The sequence below is a fragment of the Cibotium barometz genome, chromosome 8 (assembly GCF_041138505.1).
Source record: "Cibotium barometz isolate CiBa-2024 chromosome 8, ASM4113850v1, whole genome shotgun sequence".
Classification (NCBI taxonomy): domain Eukaryota; kingdom Viridiplantae; phylum Streptophyta; class Polypodiopsida; order Cyatheales; family Cibotiaceae; genus Cibotium; species Cibotium barometz.
In genome coordinates this window covers 35262046-35281154 of record NC_141053.1, presented here as the reverse complement: position 1 = coordinate 35281154, position 19109 = coordinate 35262046, and the positions used below count along the sequence as shown (strand labels likewise).

The 19109-nt window shown below is 39.5% G+C and overlaps 1 protein-coding gene across 2 annotated transcripts; it reads left to right on the top strand.

Moving 5' to 3' along the window:
- The first annotated feature begins 9950 nt into the window (after window positions 1-9950).
- Window positions 9951-13561, top strand: LOC147636195 (amine oxidase [copper-containing] gamma 1-like). 2 transcript variants are annotated; one of them, XR_015266500.1, is made up of 7 exons: window positions 9952-10882; window positions 11248-11793; window positions 11908-12021; window positions 12162-12614; window positions 12793-12890; window positions 12985-13283; window positions 13361-13561. XR_015266500.1 is itself a non-coding variant. In XM_086801625.1 (6 exons), exons 1-6 carry the CDS (start codon window positions 10091-10093, stop codon window positions 13187-13189), a joined length of 2208 nt encoding a protein of 735 aa, XP_086657751.1. In that variant the 5' UTR covers window positions 9951-10090; the 3' UTR covers window positions 13190-13561. The 2 variants fall into 2 exon arrangements, 1 of the variants encoding a protein (XP_086657751.1); XM_086801625.1 differs by having other exon boundaries at window positions 9951-10882; window positions 12985-13561.
- Window positions 13562-19109: the final 5548 nt, after the last annotated feature.

The window sequence follows — 19109 nt, the reverse complement described above, 5'->3', positions numbered from 1 at the left end:
CAAAAAATTCCGATAACGCCAGCAAGAAGCCAATATTTATGAGTAGGGATAATATCACATGTTTCAAATGCAAAGAAAAGGGACACACGAAGAAATTCTATTCGTTGAATGGAGCTGCAACAACTTTGGCGCTTGGGCAAAAGGTAGGATCAAAGAAGTTTATACCAAAGAAATCTGTGCACATTACAGAACTTCAAGGTAAATTTTTTGAAGTCAATATTACACATCTTGAAGGAAGCCAATGTCCAAATTGTACTTTTAGTAAGGATGTTTTTGGTCTAAATGAATTATTTTGTATTTATAGAATAATAAATGGATAGTAGGTTCGTATATTGTTTGATCCTGGTAGTACTTATAATTTTATTGACAACATTGTGGTACAGAGGATGAAGCTGGAAACCACTCAGAATGATCACATGTACAAGGTCAGGAGGATGGCTGGAGGATAAGTCCAATTCTGGGACAAGAAGGTGTTAAAGCTATCGCTAGACATCCAATTGTACTAAAAAAGACTTGATTTTCACGTCATGAGCTTGGGTCATGTAGACATTATTTTAGGGATGGAATGGTTTCATCGAAAAAATAAAGATTTTTCTGTTGATTGGGTCAAACATTTGATGTCTTTTCGTCACAATGGAAACCTTGTTACTTTTAAGGGAAACATTGTTGTACCTAAGGAAACGTTCATTAATGAGTTTGAGTTAATGGAAAACCTTTGTAACTATGAAGTTTTCCAATTGGTTATGGATCCAGTGTCGTCATGTGTTCATTTTGATGTCAACATTGTTTCTTTAGATGTTTGGGAAAGTAAAGTGTTAAATTTCATTAAGAGAAAATTTTAGGATGTATTTCTTGATGAGTTACCTCACGGATTACCTCCTAAACGAGAGGTGGACCATAAAATTGAGCTAGTACACCGGGTGCAATATCTATTAGTATTCCTCCACAGCTTAGCCAGACTGAGAAAGATGAGGTAGCGAAGCAACTAGCTGAATACTTGAGGATGGGTCAGATAAGACCAAGTAAATCTCCTTAGGGTGCACCAGTTCTACTGGTTAAGAAAAAAGATCAAGGTACCTCGTGGATGTGTATTGATTATAAAAATCTTAACAAGGTTACAATTAAAAATAAATACCCATTGCCTAGATCAAACAATCTTATATTGATAGGTTACAAGGAGCTAAGTATTTCACAAAGGTTGACTTGCAAACTGGTTATCCATCAGATTCGTATTACAGAGGAAGATGTTCCTAAAACTGCTTTTAGGACACGTTACGGCCATTACGAATTTTTAGTGTTATCCTTTGGTCTGACTAATGCACCAGCACCTTTCCAACAAATGATGAATGATTTATTTCGGGATCTGTTAGGAAAATGCGTGGTGGTTTTCCTAGATGACATTTTGATATACAGTAAGACTTTGGTTGAGCATGAGGATCATCTTAAAGAGCTTCAAGGAAAGCTCAGGAAGGAGAAACTGTATTGTAAATTATCTAAGTGTGATTTCTTCAAGAAGGAATTGTTATACTTGGGTCATAAAATCTCTCGAGATGGCTTAAGTATAGATTTGGATCAAATCTAAAAGGTTTTAGAATGGACAGTTCCGTATACGATCAAGCAGTTAAGATCTTTCTTAGGTTTTGTGGTGTTTCTTCGAAAATTTGTCAGGGATTATTCGAAGTTGACAATGCCTTTTACCAATATTCTTAAGGGTAAAAATGAGAAGTCTAATCCTCCAATTGAGTGGAATGAGAAGCTACAGGAAACTTTGGATACTTTTGATACTTTTAATAATAAAGTTCGAGATACTCTTGTGTTAGCCTTGCTGGATCCTGGCAGGCCTTACCTCGTTGAGACTTTTGAAATATACAAGTGAATAGGGTGTGTGCGGGAACAAGCCCTTAGCAAGAGGCTGTAAAAGAGAATCTGTAAATGTGAGAGAACCTGTGAAAATGTGAGAAGTATCTACTGGGAGAGAATAAAGGGTAGCATGAGGAGATTTAGGAGGTGTGGAGATATTATGGGAAGAGGTGGAGAGAGTCAAGCAAAAGAGATGGAGTGAATCAAGGAGAAATCAGTGGGATTAGATGCTTGGATGTAAACTCTATAAATTGAGGCATTGGCCTAATGAGAATTTGCTAGTTTTTTATTACCCATGTCTACATTAAGCTATCAGTTAATTGCTCACTAATCACATCTTAATTATCATCTAATCTCTTTGTTAATGATGTTGATTCTAGCATTTGATCCACCATAGCTCATCACATTGCTGCAAATTTAACATGGTATCAGAGCCTAGAAAAGAATCCATCAATTTGTGAGCCCATTATCTTGTTTATCACCTGGCTAACTAGGATTAGTAGATAATTAAGATTTTTACCTCTTTTCAACTAGCTCTTTGCACCCCAGCCAGTGGAGGGGCTTGATCTCCCTCCAGGAGAAACATTAGGGCAAAAGCTTCTAGGCAAGCATAGCTACCTTGCCCACCTTTCAGCCTATTCAATCAAAACATCAAACCGCCTTCTATAGCTCCCGGAAATCGCAAATCTGTAGGCGTCGTTTTTCTGATGAAAAAATGAAAAGTCTTCTTCTCCAGATCAAATTGCTCTAATTCCTCTTGGCCCTAAGGATTTTCAAGGGTGCTCTACAAGCTGGTGAAGACAGATTTGGATTTGATCAAGTCTACAGTGAGATCCAAGCTCTTCATCAAATCTGCAGGTGACTTTTGTAAAACAGAGATTAAGCATTCAACGTTTGGTCAAATCTTGTGTTTCTTGGCTTAATCCTCTACTAGACTAATTGCTATTGATGGCCTTGAAAGGATTTGAGCTTATTTGAACTCTAAGGCCTCAGATTTGGACTCCATGCATACTCTATTTTTTGCACACAAAATAGAGGATTAATTTGCTAATTAGTGATTAATAAACACTAATCAATGTATTTTTGTATAATTGAGGGTTCAAATTAACCATTAGGTATCTGATACAGATCCCTATATCTTCAGATTGCAATTCGGAGATGGTTTGACACTCCAACCATTCCGTACAGATTTGTTACCCTTGGTTTAATGTAATTTCTGGTAAAATTATGCTGATAAATTTGTGGTAATCATCATCTTGCATTTAACCCACACACAAATTCAAGTTATTCATAGCTAGAGTTGCATTTGGGAATGTGCATAAGAATGAATGCTATATGCATTATGTATTGGGCACATTACATCATTGTAAAAATGGGATCAGACACTACCCTTGTCCAGAATAAGGCAAGAGGCAAGACCTCCCGCATAGATTTGGGTTTGCATTACATAATGACACAAGATAAACATCAAAGCCCAAAAGAACTATCAACAATACATTAAAACATGTTGCTCACATGGAGCAAGAATTGACGGTCAAGCTCATGGCCCCAGCCAACCATGAAAGAAGAAGAACATCTCTTTCTTCCAAGAGGAAGATCAACACCGAGAAGAAAAGCTAGACGAAGCATTGAAGGAAGACATGGACGTGTGAAGAGAAGCTGTGTTAACAATCCAAAAATGGGATTGATCATGGTGAAGGACATAGATTAAGCAACATAATTAAGGTGGATTAAACCACACTAAAAACTCCATGAGAGAGAGGGAGATTGCACACTCAACACTTGATCTCTATTGCATATCATAAATGAACCATACAATGACATAGGCTTTCTATCCTTATCCCATTTTACATGTATTCATCCATGTGGCAACTCCTTTTCCACTCTTTTGGTCAACACTCACACACCATTCAATATTACATGTGGCATTCTTATCTTGCCACAATATCTTGCACCTTTAGGGTGCTTTCCCACATACACACAACACCGCGATTACATCTCTCAACACCCCCTCTTAATCGAGGTGTTCCACAACTCACCCATCATCCATCACCCATATCAATGTAGCATTGCACAAACGTAATTGCTACCTCTCAACACTCCCCCTCAATGATACTGGAGTGTCCATCAACCAATCATGTGTGCGCATGTCTACCATCTTAGACACCAAGTCCATTTTGAGCCGACTCGCTCACAGCGGAACCACTGAGTCCAATTTGAATGTAGAAGTTCGGGTGGGAACCAACCCATGTGCATGCACCTCACACTTGCATCGCTCATGCACACATCACGCAACAACCATTTTCGAGCTTCTAGGTGAGCTTGGGCAAGGCGACCCTCATACCATGGGTGATTATATATATATTTTTTTGTTTTGAGCACGCAGGCTCGTGGACGATTGCCCATCACATACATGGGTGGAAAGATCACAAAGTAGCTGGGCAGCAAACCTCGTGTGAAGATTTCTTTGTGTTACTTATACAATTCACTTTACACCATGTAAACAAATATGCAAAACAACATTTCCGCCACCAAATACAAAGTATGCCGTTAAAGGCATGTGAACAAGGCTTATATATGATATTGTGTGTGAATGAAATCTTAAATATAAGGTTTTAAAAACATTATCAAGAGCTGCACCTGCCCGTTGAATGTGCTATTATGTGCCGAGCTGTTTCTATAGCGCAGTTAGACTCCAGTTCCAGCTCAATCCTCAGATTCTCTGACATCATTGGGTCATATTCCTCCTCGCAATCTCTTTCTCTATATACGTCATAGTTATTGTCATGCTCCTTTTGCATTTCGAGCTCACCATATCCACGACCTCAGTCGTTCGCAGGAAATCTTTTGTGCTCTGCAATCAAGCTCACAAGCTATTGCTACCTCGACCATGAACTGCGCCATTTGTCCTTTTGTGTGCTGCTACTGATTGGTCTCCGTTTTCTCTTTGTTTGATTTGCGCACAAGTCTCCACATCGTCATTAGCTTGCAGTTCTCTTATTCACGGCCGTTTCTTTGGCCCAGCAACTCTACCAGTGTCGGTTTCCCATGACTTTGCTGCAACCACCTACTCCGCTGACCACTTTGTCAGCGTATCTCTTGATGATCTGCGGGGCCTCCATCATAGCGCCGCTGGCTCTCCTCCTGTGAGCCTTCACTCCACTCCAAGGCTCACAAAGATTCGGGCTTTAGTTCAGTGGAGCTTCTTTTGCTGAGCTTCCCTTAAGCCTTTCTCCACCGTGACCTCCATCATTGGCACGGTGACCGGTTTTCGGTTTGCTATCTTGGCCCGCCCACAACCCCTTATAGTTTTGAGGCCCACATTCTACTCTGGCAGACCATAGTTTTATGAGCTTCTCCCTCTACTTGCCTCATCTATTCAACCTCCCTCTTGAGGTTTAACACACAGCCATCACAATGACTACCAACTAGCTCCCCATTGAGCTCCAAAACTTGCTTACCTTAGTAAAACCTCCCTCATGAGGTTTTCATACCATTCAATGGCTGTTGTAGCTCACCAATGAGCTTATCAAAGTCTACATGCTCCCCTTCTTTGCATCATTAAGGGTGCTTTCTTCATGTGGTTTCTCTTGAAACCATAGGTGCAAAAAATTTTGTGAAGACTCCACTATTGTCTCCACCACAAATGAGTGCATCCCACTCTTGGTGTGCACACACATGGAGGTGTGGAGATATTATGGGAAGAGGTGGAGAGAATCAAGCAAAAGAGGTAGAGTGAATCAAGGAGAAATCAGTGGGATTAGATGCTTGGATGTAAACTCTATATATTGAGGCATTGGCCTAATGAGAATTTGCTGGTTTTTGATTACCCATGCCTACATTAAGCTATCAATTAATTTTTCACTAATCATGTCTTAATTATTATCTAATCTCTTTGTTAATGATGTTGATTCTAGCATTTGATCTACCATAGCTCATCACATTGCTGCAAATTTAATAGAGACTAATGCTAGTGATTTTGCCATAGGCATAGCTTTGTTCTAAGAGGGGAAGCCTATGGCCTTCGAGAGTAAGAAACTCAATAATGCACAGACTAGGTACCTAGTTCAAGAGAGAGAGTTGTATGCGATCATTTATGCTATAAAGACATGGATACAATATCTCTACAAGTCTCAGTTTGTGGTTCTGACAGATCACCAATCTTTGCAGTACATTTGTGATCAGCGAGACCTGAAAGGTAGAAAGGCCAGATGGGCTGAGTTGATGCAGGACTTTGATTTCATGATTAATTACAGAAAAGGTAGCTCGAATCACATTGCTGATGCGTTGAGTCAAATTGGTGAAGTTAATGAACTTAGCTTCATGGAAATTACTTTAAACTTGTACGATTCACTTAGGGAAAAATGTAGTATAGATATTTTCTTTGGAAAGTATTAGAATTTGGCAGAATCAGGGTCTAACTCTGAGGTAGATCAAAACCTGGTGAATCAAGGAAAAGCCAACCAATTTTCTATTCGAAATGGTCTCTTATTTCGAAATGATAAGTTTTGTGTGCTGGAAATTAGACTACGGATCTTTTTTGAGTGCTATGATCTACCATTGTGGCAGGACATCTTGGCACACAACAAACCTTGGCTTTGGTTAGGACATTTTACTAGCCAAAAATGAAAGATTTTATTTAGAGTTATGTGGTTTGATGTCATCAATGTCAGATAAGCAAGGCTGAATGCCTTAAATCTGCTGGGTTATTGCATCCTTTAGATATTCCATCTCGAAAATGGGAAAGCATTTCCATGGATTTTATTACGGGACTTCCACGTACCAGCAAGGGTCACGATGCCATTTGGGTAATAGTGGATAGATTGACAAAGATGGCTAGGTTTTTACCTACAAAGATAATAGTCAAAGCATCGGAATTGGCTTACCAATTTGTCGAGCAGTTGTTTAGACTATATGGTTTACTTTTTGTTATTGTGAGCAATTGGGACTCTAAGTTCACGGTTAATTTTTGGTAGGAAGTTTTCAAGAATTTAGAAACTACTTTGATTATGAGTTTCTTTGATCACCCGCAGTCTATTGGACAAATAGAGCGTGTGAATCAGATTTTAGAGGATATGCTTCGTGCGTATATCTTTGGAAAACCATCGAGTTGGGAAAAGTATCTTCCAATGATGGAATTTGCCTATAACAGTTCTAAGCATATGGCTACTGGTTATAGTCTGTTTATGCTTATGTATGGGTATCAACCTAGGGCATTTGTTGATGTCAGCCTTAAGGACATTGAGCTTGTTGCATCGAGGGATTTCTTGTGTACCCAAGCTCATGATTCTATCAGGAGTGCTCAAGATAGAGCACGATTTATGATGATAAGGGATGCTCACCTTGGTCTTTTAAGCTAGGAGCATTAGTTTATTTGAAAGTTACTAAAGATTATCAGACTTTATCAATAGGAAAGTGCTTAAAATTATCTCCTAGATATTGTGGTCCATTCCGAGTTATACATTTCATTGGCACGGTTGTGTATGAGCTAAAAGTGCCTCCACATGTCAGAGTTTATCCAGTCTTTCATGTCAGCAGACTGAAAGAGAAGTTGGGAGAGGTAGTTACTCCTCATCACGAACTCGTTGAGGTCGAGGATTTATTCTATGTTCCACATGAACTTGAAAAGGTACTTGAATTCAGGGAAAGGAATCGCTTAATTTCTGAGGTTAAAATTAAGTGGAAAGATAGGGAAATCGAGGATTCGACTTGGGAGTCAGTTGAGAACGTTCAGCGCAGGTTTCCTTCTTTTCATTGCAAGAGTGTAATGTTTTGAGAGAGGGGAAGTATGTTATGTGCATGTCATATTATGTGCATATGCTAGGAGACTAACCCACGCTAGGCATGGGATCATGGGATCATGGGAACATGATCTAGTGGGACAAGGGTTAGACATAACCAGGGTTGGGGTTAGGATCAGGCAACCAAGGATCACACATGGAAATGGAGAGCCAAGAGTCACTTGAGAGCTCTCCTATATAATAGGAGCATGTGACACTCTCAAGGGATGTTCTCTTGTGTAGAGCACAATATCTACTCTCTTGCCATTTCATAGTAGTAGAGCTATGTGATGCTGGATTGAAGACATTCCTCTTGGTGGTATGGGACACCAAGGATAGGTATGTGGTTCTTCATTACTATGATGTGTGCACCCTTCGGCTCGGGGGTGGTCGGGCCTCGGGACTATTTGACACCCCTTTTTTCAAAGGGGATCAATGGTGGACATTGTCGCTCAAAAATCGAGGATCGGGTGGGCCGTCTGATTTTTTGTGATCCATGTGTAATCCCTGTGAAATCCAAGTGTGAATCCTGTGTGATCCCTGTGTAAAGATGGGATCACACAGGGTTCATACTTGGATTTCACAGGGATTACACATGGATCACAAAAATCCGACGGCCCACCCCGATCCTCGATTTTTGAGCAACAATGTCCGCCATTGATCCCCTTTGAAAAAAGGGGTGTCAAATAGTCGCGAGGGTGGTCGGGTGGATGAGTATATACATGGATTATGTGTGTTTATGCATAGTGATTAGCTATAGAGATCTTTGGGGTTTTAACATGTGTAAGGATAAGGTGCCGAGTGATCGACACATGATGTATTATGTCAAGGTGGATGGATGGGGTTGGCTTTAGGTGGAGATAGTAGAACTGCATAGTGATGTGATGGAGAATATGGCGGTGTAGGTACAAACTTGTGTATTTAGGAAAAGGTATATGTTTCCTTTGAAGTTTTTGTGCACTTAAAATGATGGTAAACTTACCAAATCTTTCTTAAAATTGCATTATGTAATGGTTTGCACCTAAGGAAATCTTCCAAAGACTTTAAATAGTTATACTTAGAAAGTATGTAGTAGTTAAAATAGTTATTACTTTTGAAGAAAGTACTACACACTACTTTAAAAGTTATGTTTTTTCAAATAGTTCTTATTTTTTAAATAGTTCAAAGTACTACTTTGAAAGTTTTTTAGTTCTTATTTTTAGTTTTTTAGTTCATTTTTTTCAAAGATAGTTCATCTTTTTCAAATAGTTATGCACACTACTTTGAAAGTTCAAAGTAGTACACACTACTTTGAAAGTATGGAGTAGTTCATATAGTTCTTATTTTTTTAAAAAGTACTACACACTACTTTGAAAGCTGTGTTTTTTCATATGCATTGTTTTTTTTTTGGTCGATAAAAAACAAAAATCCAAAACCAATTTACTTTAGTATTTTGAATCAACACATCTCCCTTGGAAGACTAAAAAGATTCTAAACTCATGTTTTTTCACTTAAAAACCCTAGGGTTTGTACCTTAAAAGCCCTAGAGATATAATGTGAATCTGTGTTTAACTTCTAGGGCCTAAGCTTTGCATATATGGAGCCTACTCACACGTAAGTATGGGGATGCAAGCCGTAAAACACACTAGCTTTGTATGGGTTGAAAGAATGAGAAGCATGCTTGGATCACGACTCCAATTCAGACTGAGCATGGATAGCTAATTTGAAGAAGTAAAAACCTTTTAAGTACATGTGAGCAATACAAATAAATAATGGCTTGTCAAAAGTTTTTAAAAAGGTAGCCTTGTGAGGAGGGTGTGGAGGGGGGCTCCATTTATGGATTGGATACTTGTAAAGAGAATCCCATTTCCTAAAGGCATGGGAATCTATAAAGAAAGGATCTTAATTTTAAATGTAAAGAGAGAATTCATATGTTAAAGGCTAGAGAATGAAAACCTATAACCAACCAGCAATCGGTAGGTCAGTTGGTTAAAGTGGATGGCTTGTAACCCAAGGTAATGGGTTGCATCCACGGTTGCCTACATTGCATGGTGCTACCTTGTACCTCCTAAACCTGTAGGTGTGTGTGTGTGTTTGTAAGAAGGGTATGCGGGATCCTCATGTAATAAAAATCGTCCAACCGTAAAAAAAAAGAAAAAAAGGAAAAAGAAAAAAGAAAACCTATAACCAAAGGAATAAAGGATCATAAAAAAATTTATGAGGATAATGAAAAAAGGGGGTGTGTGTGTGTGGGGGGGGTTTTAATATAAAATCCTGGCAATTATTATTATTATTATTTGGTTAAAATGGTATTAATGTGCATAATGCATTCCAGCACATTGGGAAGTCAAAGTGGGAAGATAATTAATTCAATCATTTGTTATCAGGGCTCGGGTAGCTCTCACAGCAGATAGCCGTCCTCCTCCTCCTCCTCCTCCTCCTCCTCCTCGTTCAATTTTGGAACTCTGACAATGAATTGCTTTCGCTTCACCGTGCTGTGCAGCTTGGTCGTCGTCTTGCTCTTCGCTGTGCAGTCATGGCTTCGGCAGCCCCAGCTCACACGTTGTCCGGGCTGGTTCGCTTCCTGCAGGGAGGGCAAGTTTCTCTTCGCAAACAAGCTGGAGCTTTTCCACAAGGGTTCCCGGGAGCAGCAAGCCCAGCAAAAGCTCCCGCGCCACCCTTTAGACCCCCTCACCTTCTCCGAAATGCACCAAGTGCAAGCCGTCCTGCTCAACACTTCACTCGCGGCGCACCCTAATCTAAAAAATCCTCGAAACCCTAAACCTAAAAATACAGGAAACCCTAAATCAAGCATCTCTCTACATGCAGTGGTACTGGAGGAGCCAGACAAGGAGGACGTGTTGGCGTGGAAAGAAGGGGACCCGCTGCCCCCTCGCAAAGCCTTTGTCCTGCTCATGGTGGATGGCATGACATACAAGGTGGTAGTAGATCTGAGCTCCAAAACTATAGAAAGCGAGGAGGTGTACCATGGCAGCGGCAAGCCCATCCTCAACTTTGATGACATGAACACTGCCACTGCCCTTCCATTGGAGTATTCTGAGTTTTTGGAGTATCTGAAGAGCAGGAATTTGGAGAAGAAGGAGGTGGTCTGCCTCCCCATCTCTATTGGATGGTATGGTGTTCAAGAAGAGGAGGGCAAGCGCCTCATCAAGGTGCAGTGCTACTATGGTGATGGCACTGCCAATTACTACATGCGGCCCATTGAAGGCATCACCATGTTGGTAGACCTCGACCTTAAAAAGGTGGGTTATGTAGCCATCAATACATTCAAAATAGGCAGAAAAATTGCTGCAATAGACTATGATTTTTTTTGTTTTTTTTTTTTGGGGGGAGTGTGTGTGTGTGCAGCAAAATTACTGCAATTGATTTGGATATTGGGGATTGTTTCTCCCACTATCAGGAAGGGACAGTTTTGTGATACATAGCATAGTGATTTGATGCTGGTTATTAGCATGCAGGTCTTGAGTTCAAATCTTGGCTTTGATGAATTTGTTTGTAAATGCTACCCTAAGGTCTACTAGGAGTGTTATCATATATAAATCAAACCAGTAGGGTTGGTCTTCGGTTTCTTTGGCAATTAACGTCCAATTTCAAACGATTATATCAGGTTGTCAAGTATATTGAGCATGATAATGTGCCTTTGCCAAAAGCAGAAGGCACAGACTTTCGCCTCTCAGCGCAGAAGCCTCCATTTTTAAACCCCTTGAACACAATATCTCTGGAGCAACCAAATGGGCCTAGCTTCACTGTTGATGGACACAAGGTCAAATGGGCAAACTGGGAATTCCATGTGAAGCCCGACTATAGAGCAGGCTCTATCATCTCACAAGCATCCGTGAGAGACCCAGACACGGGTGCCATGCGTAGTGTCCTCTACAAAGGCTTTGCCTCGGAGCTCTTTGTACCTTACATGGACCCAACAGAGGGTTGGTACTTCAAGACTTATATGGATGCTGGAGAATATGGCTTTGGGCTGCAGTGCATGGCTCTTCAGCCTCTGAATGACTGTCCCCGCAATGCACACTACATGGATGGTGTTTTTGTAGATGCAGATGGCAAGCCATACATCAGGTCCAACATGCTTTGCATTTTTGAGAGCTATGCAGGTGATGTTGCATGGCGGCACACAGAAAGCCCTATATCAGACCTAGAGGTATTGTTGTGAAATCAGTTCTACATAGAATTTGGTCTCATTGAGCTTGAAACTTTAGTTCATTTTTAGTAATACATAAATACATATTGTCATTTAAAAAAAAATTGATTGCAGCTCCGAGAAGTAAGGCCCAAGGTGACATTGGTGGTTCGTGTCATCGCTTCTGTTGCAAACTACGACTACATCCTTGACTGGGAGTTTCAGACTGATGGATTGATACGCGTTAAAGTAATGTGACACCTATCCCTTTTTGAAATTATTCTTATGGAAAATGCAATATTGTGTGCATTTCTGAGGCTGCTAAAGCTTTTTTATACAACATTTACGTCTTCGAACTTCATCCCTTGATTTTGTTGGCTGCATGGCAGGTTGGTATGAGTGGTATTTTGATGGTGAAAAGTGCGGCACATGGCACAGTGAGTGAAGCTGCTGAGGCAAATGAAGACCTGTATGGGACAATGCTAGCAGAGAGGACTGTGGGTGTGATTCATGATCATTTTATTACTTTCTATTTGGATCTTGATGTGGATGGCACAGACAATACCTTTGTTAAGAACAAGATGACAAGGAAGAAAGTCCCAGAGGGCATGTCTCCAAGGAAAAGTTATTGGGGTGTGGAGAAGCTTGTGGCCAAGACAGAGGATGATGCTAAGGTTAAGCTTAGCCTCTACAAGCCTGCAGATTACACAGTCATAAATCCAAAGAAAAAGACTAAGGTTGGCAACCCTGCTTCTTACAAAATTGTGGCCGGGAAGACAGCAGGAAGCCTGCTTTCACTTGATGATCCTCCTCAGATCCGGGCCGCATTTACTAATAACCAGGTTTGGTCTTAGATATGGCTTTCGTCACTAAACTAACTGCTTCTGTATTTGTGTTCATTGTGGACGTAACCAACTCATATGTAAGTATGTTTGTTGTGTCTAATGGTTACAAGTTGCTTGGCTCAACCCACACAAGGCTGCTGCTGTTTATCACTTTTTCTTGTTATGGTGCTTGTAGATGTGGGTTACACCATACAATAGATCTGAGGAGTATGCAGGTGGGCTTTTTGTGTACTCAAGTCATGGAGATGACACTCTCTCAAGGTGGACAAGAAGGTAAGCTTATTCGGCTTCTATGTAATGTGCATTTTCGGTAGCGTGTTATCCTGAACATATCTGCATATCTTTTACCTGCTGTGCCTTGTTTTAGGGACCGCCCCATTGAGGATCGGGACATAGTTGTGTGGTATACTGTTGGGTTTCATCATATTCCGTGCCAAGAGGATTTTCCTGTCATGCCGACTGTGACGGAAAGCTTTGAGCTTAAGCCAACCAACTTTTTTGAAAGTAACCCGATTATAAAAACTCACCCCAATTATGAAAGTGACTTGCCTCAATGTACTTTTTCTGCCTAATTTCTTGCATGGCAGTAATTAAAAGGGTGAGAGAGAGGGGGCAAGTCTTCCACATCTCATTGAGACTCTGACCTCAGCACCGAAGCAAAGATACCTTCTACAATGCTGTAAAGATGGCATAGTACAGTAAGAGTTAAGAGAGGACAGGTCTTCGATCGATGAAACCTTGGCCTCAGCACCTAAGCAAAGATACTTTATGCACTGCTGTATAGATGATGGAGTACAAAAGAGTTAAAGATAAAACGACAATAAGAGTAGGGCCAATTATCAGGTAAGTCTTCATGGCAGCTGGAAAGATTTCAGGACAGACAATAGTGCTGGATTGTATATTATTACTCAGGGTAATTAATGAGTAGTATTTTCTTTCTTGTACATTACAAAGGTGAAGCTAGAGATAATAATTGTGGATACTGTCTTATTCAGGTTGTGATTCTAGTGTTTATTTTTTTTTAAAAAGGAGAGATTATTTCGAGCTCTTAGTGATAGACATGGATCATGTCCAGTGGGTGGGTTTGAACCATGTCTGGAAATATGAACGCCTTCACTGCTAGGCTAGATGCCTGGAGGCATCAGTGTTTTCTCTCATGCATGCATCATGAAGCTCAGGAATTTATGGATTAACCTGCACCTATTCTTGGCTTTTACGATGCAAGGTAGGATATATGCAACAATTCTTGGGTAGGAATTTATGGATTAACCTGCACCTATTTTTGGGTACAATGCATATATCCTACCTTGCCTTGGGTGATAAAAACAAGGGTTACTGAGTTCATGTCCCTGCTGGGATTTTTAAAAGCCTCAAAAACATGACTGGAAGCAGAGCAAAGATTACTACACTACCTTTACCTGCCAGGCTTGATAACCTTGATGTATATTTAGATGGGTGAGTGCTTGTGTGGTGCTGTTCATCTGAGGAAAATAGAAATTAGTTTAAAAATGAAATCTTCGATGATATCATGACTTTTCAGACTGATGTATACTTAATCTTAGTTTTTAAAATTCAGACTTTTTTAAGGATGGAAGATAAGCACCTTGAGGACTCAAACCCAAAAATAGGAGTACTAGAGGCACATGCAACAACAAAAATTAAGAGGAAAATCTCGATAATATTGGATCCCAATAGCGTGTTGTGTTATTATATCATTCAAACATGGCATCCAATAAATTTACAAGCCTAAGAAGTGGAAACCAATGGATTATTTACAAGTCTAAGAATGGATTTTTTAAACCTAGGATATATGGAGATTTTGGATGCATTACTTTAAAATTTTCACGTTGGAGTATGTTACATTGCAATGTATAGGAATATATTGAAATGATACAAGACTCCTTAAGAAATTTTGATCTTGATTGCTCAACACAAAAACAAGGATGACATTACAAGTACACATATTAGAATTTTGAGAGTAATCATCAAGAACAAGGGAAATTATTGAATACTTATCGTCACATATTCACTATTTGGGACACAGTCTAAAAAGAAGGCGTGCATATGGATCATGCCAAGATACAACTGGCATGTGAAAGCACCAAGTTGCGTGATGTTGAGCTCAATAAGAATGTGTATGAAAAAGAGTTGTTGGATGTTATTCATGCCCTCACAATTTGGAAGCATCCACATTCTAGGGGTTGAATTCACTGTCAAGATCGACTAACAAAGATTGAGGTATTGCTTCAAATTGGGTTTTCCTTGACCACCTTGGGCATTAAGCCAATCGATTAATTACAGGACCAAGGACAAAAAGTACAGAATACCCCCGCACTCTCTTCTTCATCAACATGTCTTCTCAAGTCGTGGACCTCCTGGATATTCAACTCATGCAACAACTCGACGCACCCATATCTACATGAAATACATTTCTTACTTGACAGGCAGATTCTTAACAATTCAATATTAGCATGAGGACTGGGTGTTGCATCTCATATCGTCCATGAATCAATAAAATGGCATACTTAAAGTATGTTGCTGTGTGTTCTTGACTGTCTCTCTCTCTCTCCAAGTATAATTTCTTTGATTAGACATCATGAACTCTAGTTTAAGGCATAAGTATAAAGCTTTAATAGATACAATCTCAAAAACCAAACACATTTCTTAATAGTCTAATCGGTTTGTCTTCTTATGGCTCTTGGACATCCTAATCCAATCCTATGTATCTTGGTCCCAAATCTAAGCTTTAGCTCTTTTTCTTGTCACCATAAACCAATCATTTCCGAAACCTATCCCATTCCTCTTGTATGCTAACTCTTGGACTCGAGTCTTAGAGGTGCACCATGTACCCAAGCCTAAATATTTTCCCAAATGTTTAGCCCTAGGACTCGAGGTTTGAATGTACATTTTGGGAACTTTAAGGTACAATCCTCCAAGTAGCTCTTGGACTCAAGGCCTAGAGGTGCACCATGAATTCACATTCAATTAGACATATATTTTTGGTCAATGGACTCAAGTCGTCCAATCTATGGTCCACCTCTTGGACATGAGGGTAGGTAAATGACTTTGATTTTTAGTATGGTCTTGTGTACTTGCAAACCTTGACAAGTCACTAACATACCTCTAAGAGATACACCCAAGGCTATTGGAATCAAGTCCTAGAGTCGAGTGGTCCACCTCTTGGACATGAGGGTTAGAGATGCAGCCGAGGCTCGAGTTTAAAAGCTATTCTATTAGATACACCCAAGGCTATTGGACTCAAGTCCTATAGTCGATGGTCCACCTCCAAGAGATACACCCAAGGCTCAAGTTCAAATGCTATTCTATTAATCTCTTAGCTTTTGGGCTCAAGTCTTACTGGACACTAGGCATCAAGGCTAGAAAACTTGATCCTACAAAAGCTACCCCATTTCATGCACTCCTAGCTCTTGGTGGACTCAAGTCCTAGAGATACATCATGGTCGAGTCCAAATATTGTCCCTAATTTGAACCCCTAGGACAAACATTATCCCTAACTTCAATCTCCACTAATTATAACTAACTTTTATTTCGATGTCCTCAGGACTAGAGGTAGCTCAAGTACTCATGTCAAACTAAAATTCCATTGCATTATCCTTAGAGGTGCTCTCTTGACGTATCTTTTACCAGTAAAAAAATAAGTTAGATCCAGTGATTCAAAACAAACAATTTTAACTCGTCCTTTGGTTCACCTTTTTACATTTTAGAGGTCAATGAACAATAAACATGGTGTGTATCTTTTACACCATTATAAATCTCAACTTGTTTGGATTTTTTTTAGTACCACTTATCTTTGAGTGCAATTATCTCTTAGACATTTGAACCTATAGCATAAAGAATGTAATATAGGTAAGAAATTTATGGTATCTAAGCTTTACCTTTAAACATGTTTAAGTTGTGGTACACCCAAAAAAGAGTTAGCTAGAGCGAGCTCTTTGACTCAAGTCCTAAAGGTTCTCTATGACTCAAGTCCTTATGGTGCATATTATAGAGTAAGCTCTAGGACTCAAATCCTAGAGTTTATAAAGACTCAAGTTCTAGTTTGGAGGTCCTGTGGGGTTAAGCCAGAGGAGCAACTCTAGGACTCAAGTTCTAAAGGTGCTCTATGAATCAAATCCTAAGAGTGAATGTCCTAGAGTTAGCTCTAGGAATCCAGTACTAGATTTGTTCTTCTAAGATATGGACTTGGACTCAAGTCCTAGAGGCGCTTAATAATTGAAAATAGTCCAGTTAACATCAAGAATTCGTCAATAATCCAAGTGGGATAGTATGATGATTTATGAAGATTAATTATTTAGATATGAAAAAAAACAATAGTATCAAAGGCAAGGATTAGGGTTTAAAATTCTATGATTTACTGTGTGTGTGTGTGAGAGAGAGAGCGCAGAGATGTGAAAATTGCGTATGTACCTTTAGAGAGCATGCATTTGATAATTTCTCCATAGTTGAAGGGATATAAAATTCATGAAGGAAGAAGATATTATGAAGTTTTTGCACTCAAGTTATGCTTGCCGTTAATGTTATTATTAGGAAGATGCATGAAGGATTCCTATGGGATAGTATAACTTAAACACTCTCCACACCCCCCCTCCCCCTCCCCTTCCCCTTCATGAAGAAAGAAGAGATTATGAAGGAGGTTTAGACAAATAAAAAGCATGGAGGAGGTGTACTTTATTTTTGGATGAAAACAACCTATATAAACAAAGTTGCTTGTATGAAGAAGCTTTCCTGGGCCCATTTCAAATATATCTTCCACATTCATTCTGCTTTATTTAGTGTTTTAAATGATACTCAAGAATACGGGACCACAATCTTTCCTTTACATAGATGGTGCAATGTTGTGCAAACTAGTTGTTTATAGATGGTGGGGTTGATTATGTGGAAGAAAGATGTCTTTGAGTTTGAAGTTGACTTGAATTAAAATCTTCTTATGTTTCTCAATTTAATAGGTGTTGGGATTCCATGATAAATTTGGGCAACTTACTCTATGACATATGCTTTATATAAGCAATCAATTGTGATTGGTGGTAGCATGCCTTACGTGGCATATGCTTATGAATGTGTTTGAAATTGGGTGGACGTAATGCCACTCTTGGCACTCAAAGAAGGTCAATGTCAATGGAAAAGCAACACTAAGGGCTGTGGTGTTTGTGTTTGAAATTGGGTGGACGTAATGCCACTCTTGGCACTCAAAGAAGGTCAATGTCAATGGAAAAGCAACACTAAGGGCTGTGGTGTTTGTGCTCTAATAATGGTTGCATATTTGTATAAACCTCTTAGTAGGTGAGGAACTCAGATGAGCTTGATTTCACATCTCTCCTTTTTATGATAGAGATGGGTTTGTCTTGTTAGGCTAGCATATATATATTACATGTAAATAAATGCACAGAGGCTTGAACACATAGATGTTTGCTTCACAAGGTCACACAAAGGTTTTCTTACTCACAAAAAGGGTTTGAAGAGCCCTTTGTCATTTAGGGCATTACTACAACAAACATGTAGTGTTCAAAAAGTTTTCACAAAGGTTAAATAGGACCTTTTCACAAAAATTAAATAGGACCTTTCACAAAGGTTTCACCAAGGGTCAAAATTTTCCTTTTTTAAAGGAGGAAAAACGAAATAAATGCCTTGATTTTTGCACCCAAATCGTGGATGCTGCTACTTGCACCACCTCTGGAATCATGCACCACACATGGAAAGGGAGAAATGGGTGCTACGATGTGAAAATTGTGCATGTAGCTTTAGAGAGTAGGTATTTATTTGATAATTGCTCCATAGTTGAAGGGATAGAAAATTCATGAAGGAAGAAGAGATTATAAAGATTTTGCACTCAAGTTATGCTTGCCCTGAATGGTATTAGAAAGACACATGAAGGACTCCTATGGGGGATAGTATAACTTAAACACTCTCCACACACCCCCCTCCCCCCCTCCCGTTCATGAAGAAAGAAGAGATTATCAAGTTTTTGCACTCAAGTTATGTTTGCCTTCAATGGTATTAGGAAAATGCATGAAAGATTCTTATGGGATAATAGAAGGTGTACTTTGTTTTTGGACGAATACACAAATGTATAAACAAAGTTGTTTACATGAACAAGCTTTCCCGGGTCCATTTCAAATGCATCTACCACATTCATGTTGCTTTATTGTGTTTTAAATGATGCTCAAGTGTAGGGGACCACAAGCTTTCTTTTACACAGATGGTGCAATGTTGTGTAAACTAGTTGTTTATAGATGGTGGGGTTGATTGTGTGGAAGAAATATGTCTCTGTGTTTGAAGTTGACTTGAACAAAATCTTCTCATGTTTCTCAATTTAATAGGTGTTGGGATTCCATGACAAATTTGGGCAACATACTCTGTGACATATGCTTTATATAAGCAATCAATTGTGATTGGTGGTAGCATGCCTTACGTGGCACATGCTTTAATGTGTTGAAATTGGGTGGCACTCAAAGAAGTTTTATGGAGGAGCAA

Coding starts and splice junctions, on each gene's coding strand:
- LOC147636195 (XM_086801625.1), top strand. CDS start 10,091: ATGAATTGCTTTCGCTTCACCGTGCTGTGCAGCTTGGTCGTCGTCTTG. Junction 10,883..11,247: donor TAGACCTCGACCTTAAAAAG/GTGGGTTATGTA, acceptor CGATTATATCAG/GTTGTCAAGTATATTGAGCA. Junction 11,794..11,907: donor GCCCTATATCAGACCTAGAG/GTATTGTTGTGA, acceptor AATTGATTGCAG/CTCCGAGAAGTAAGGCCCAA.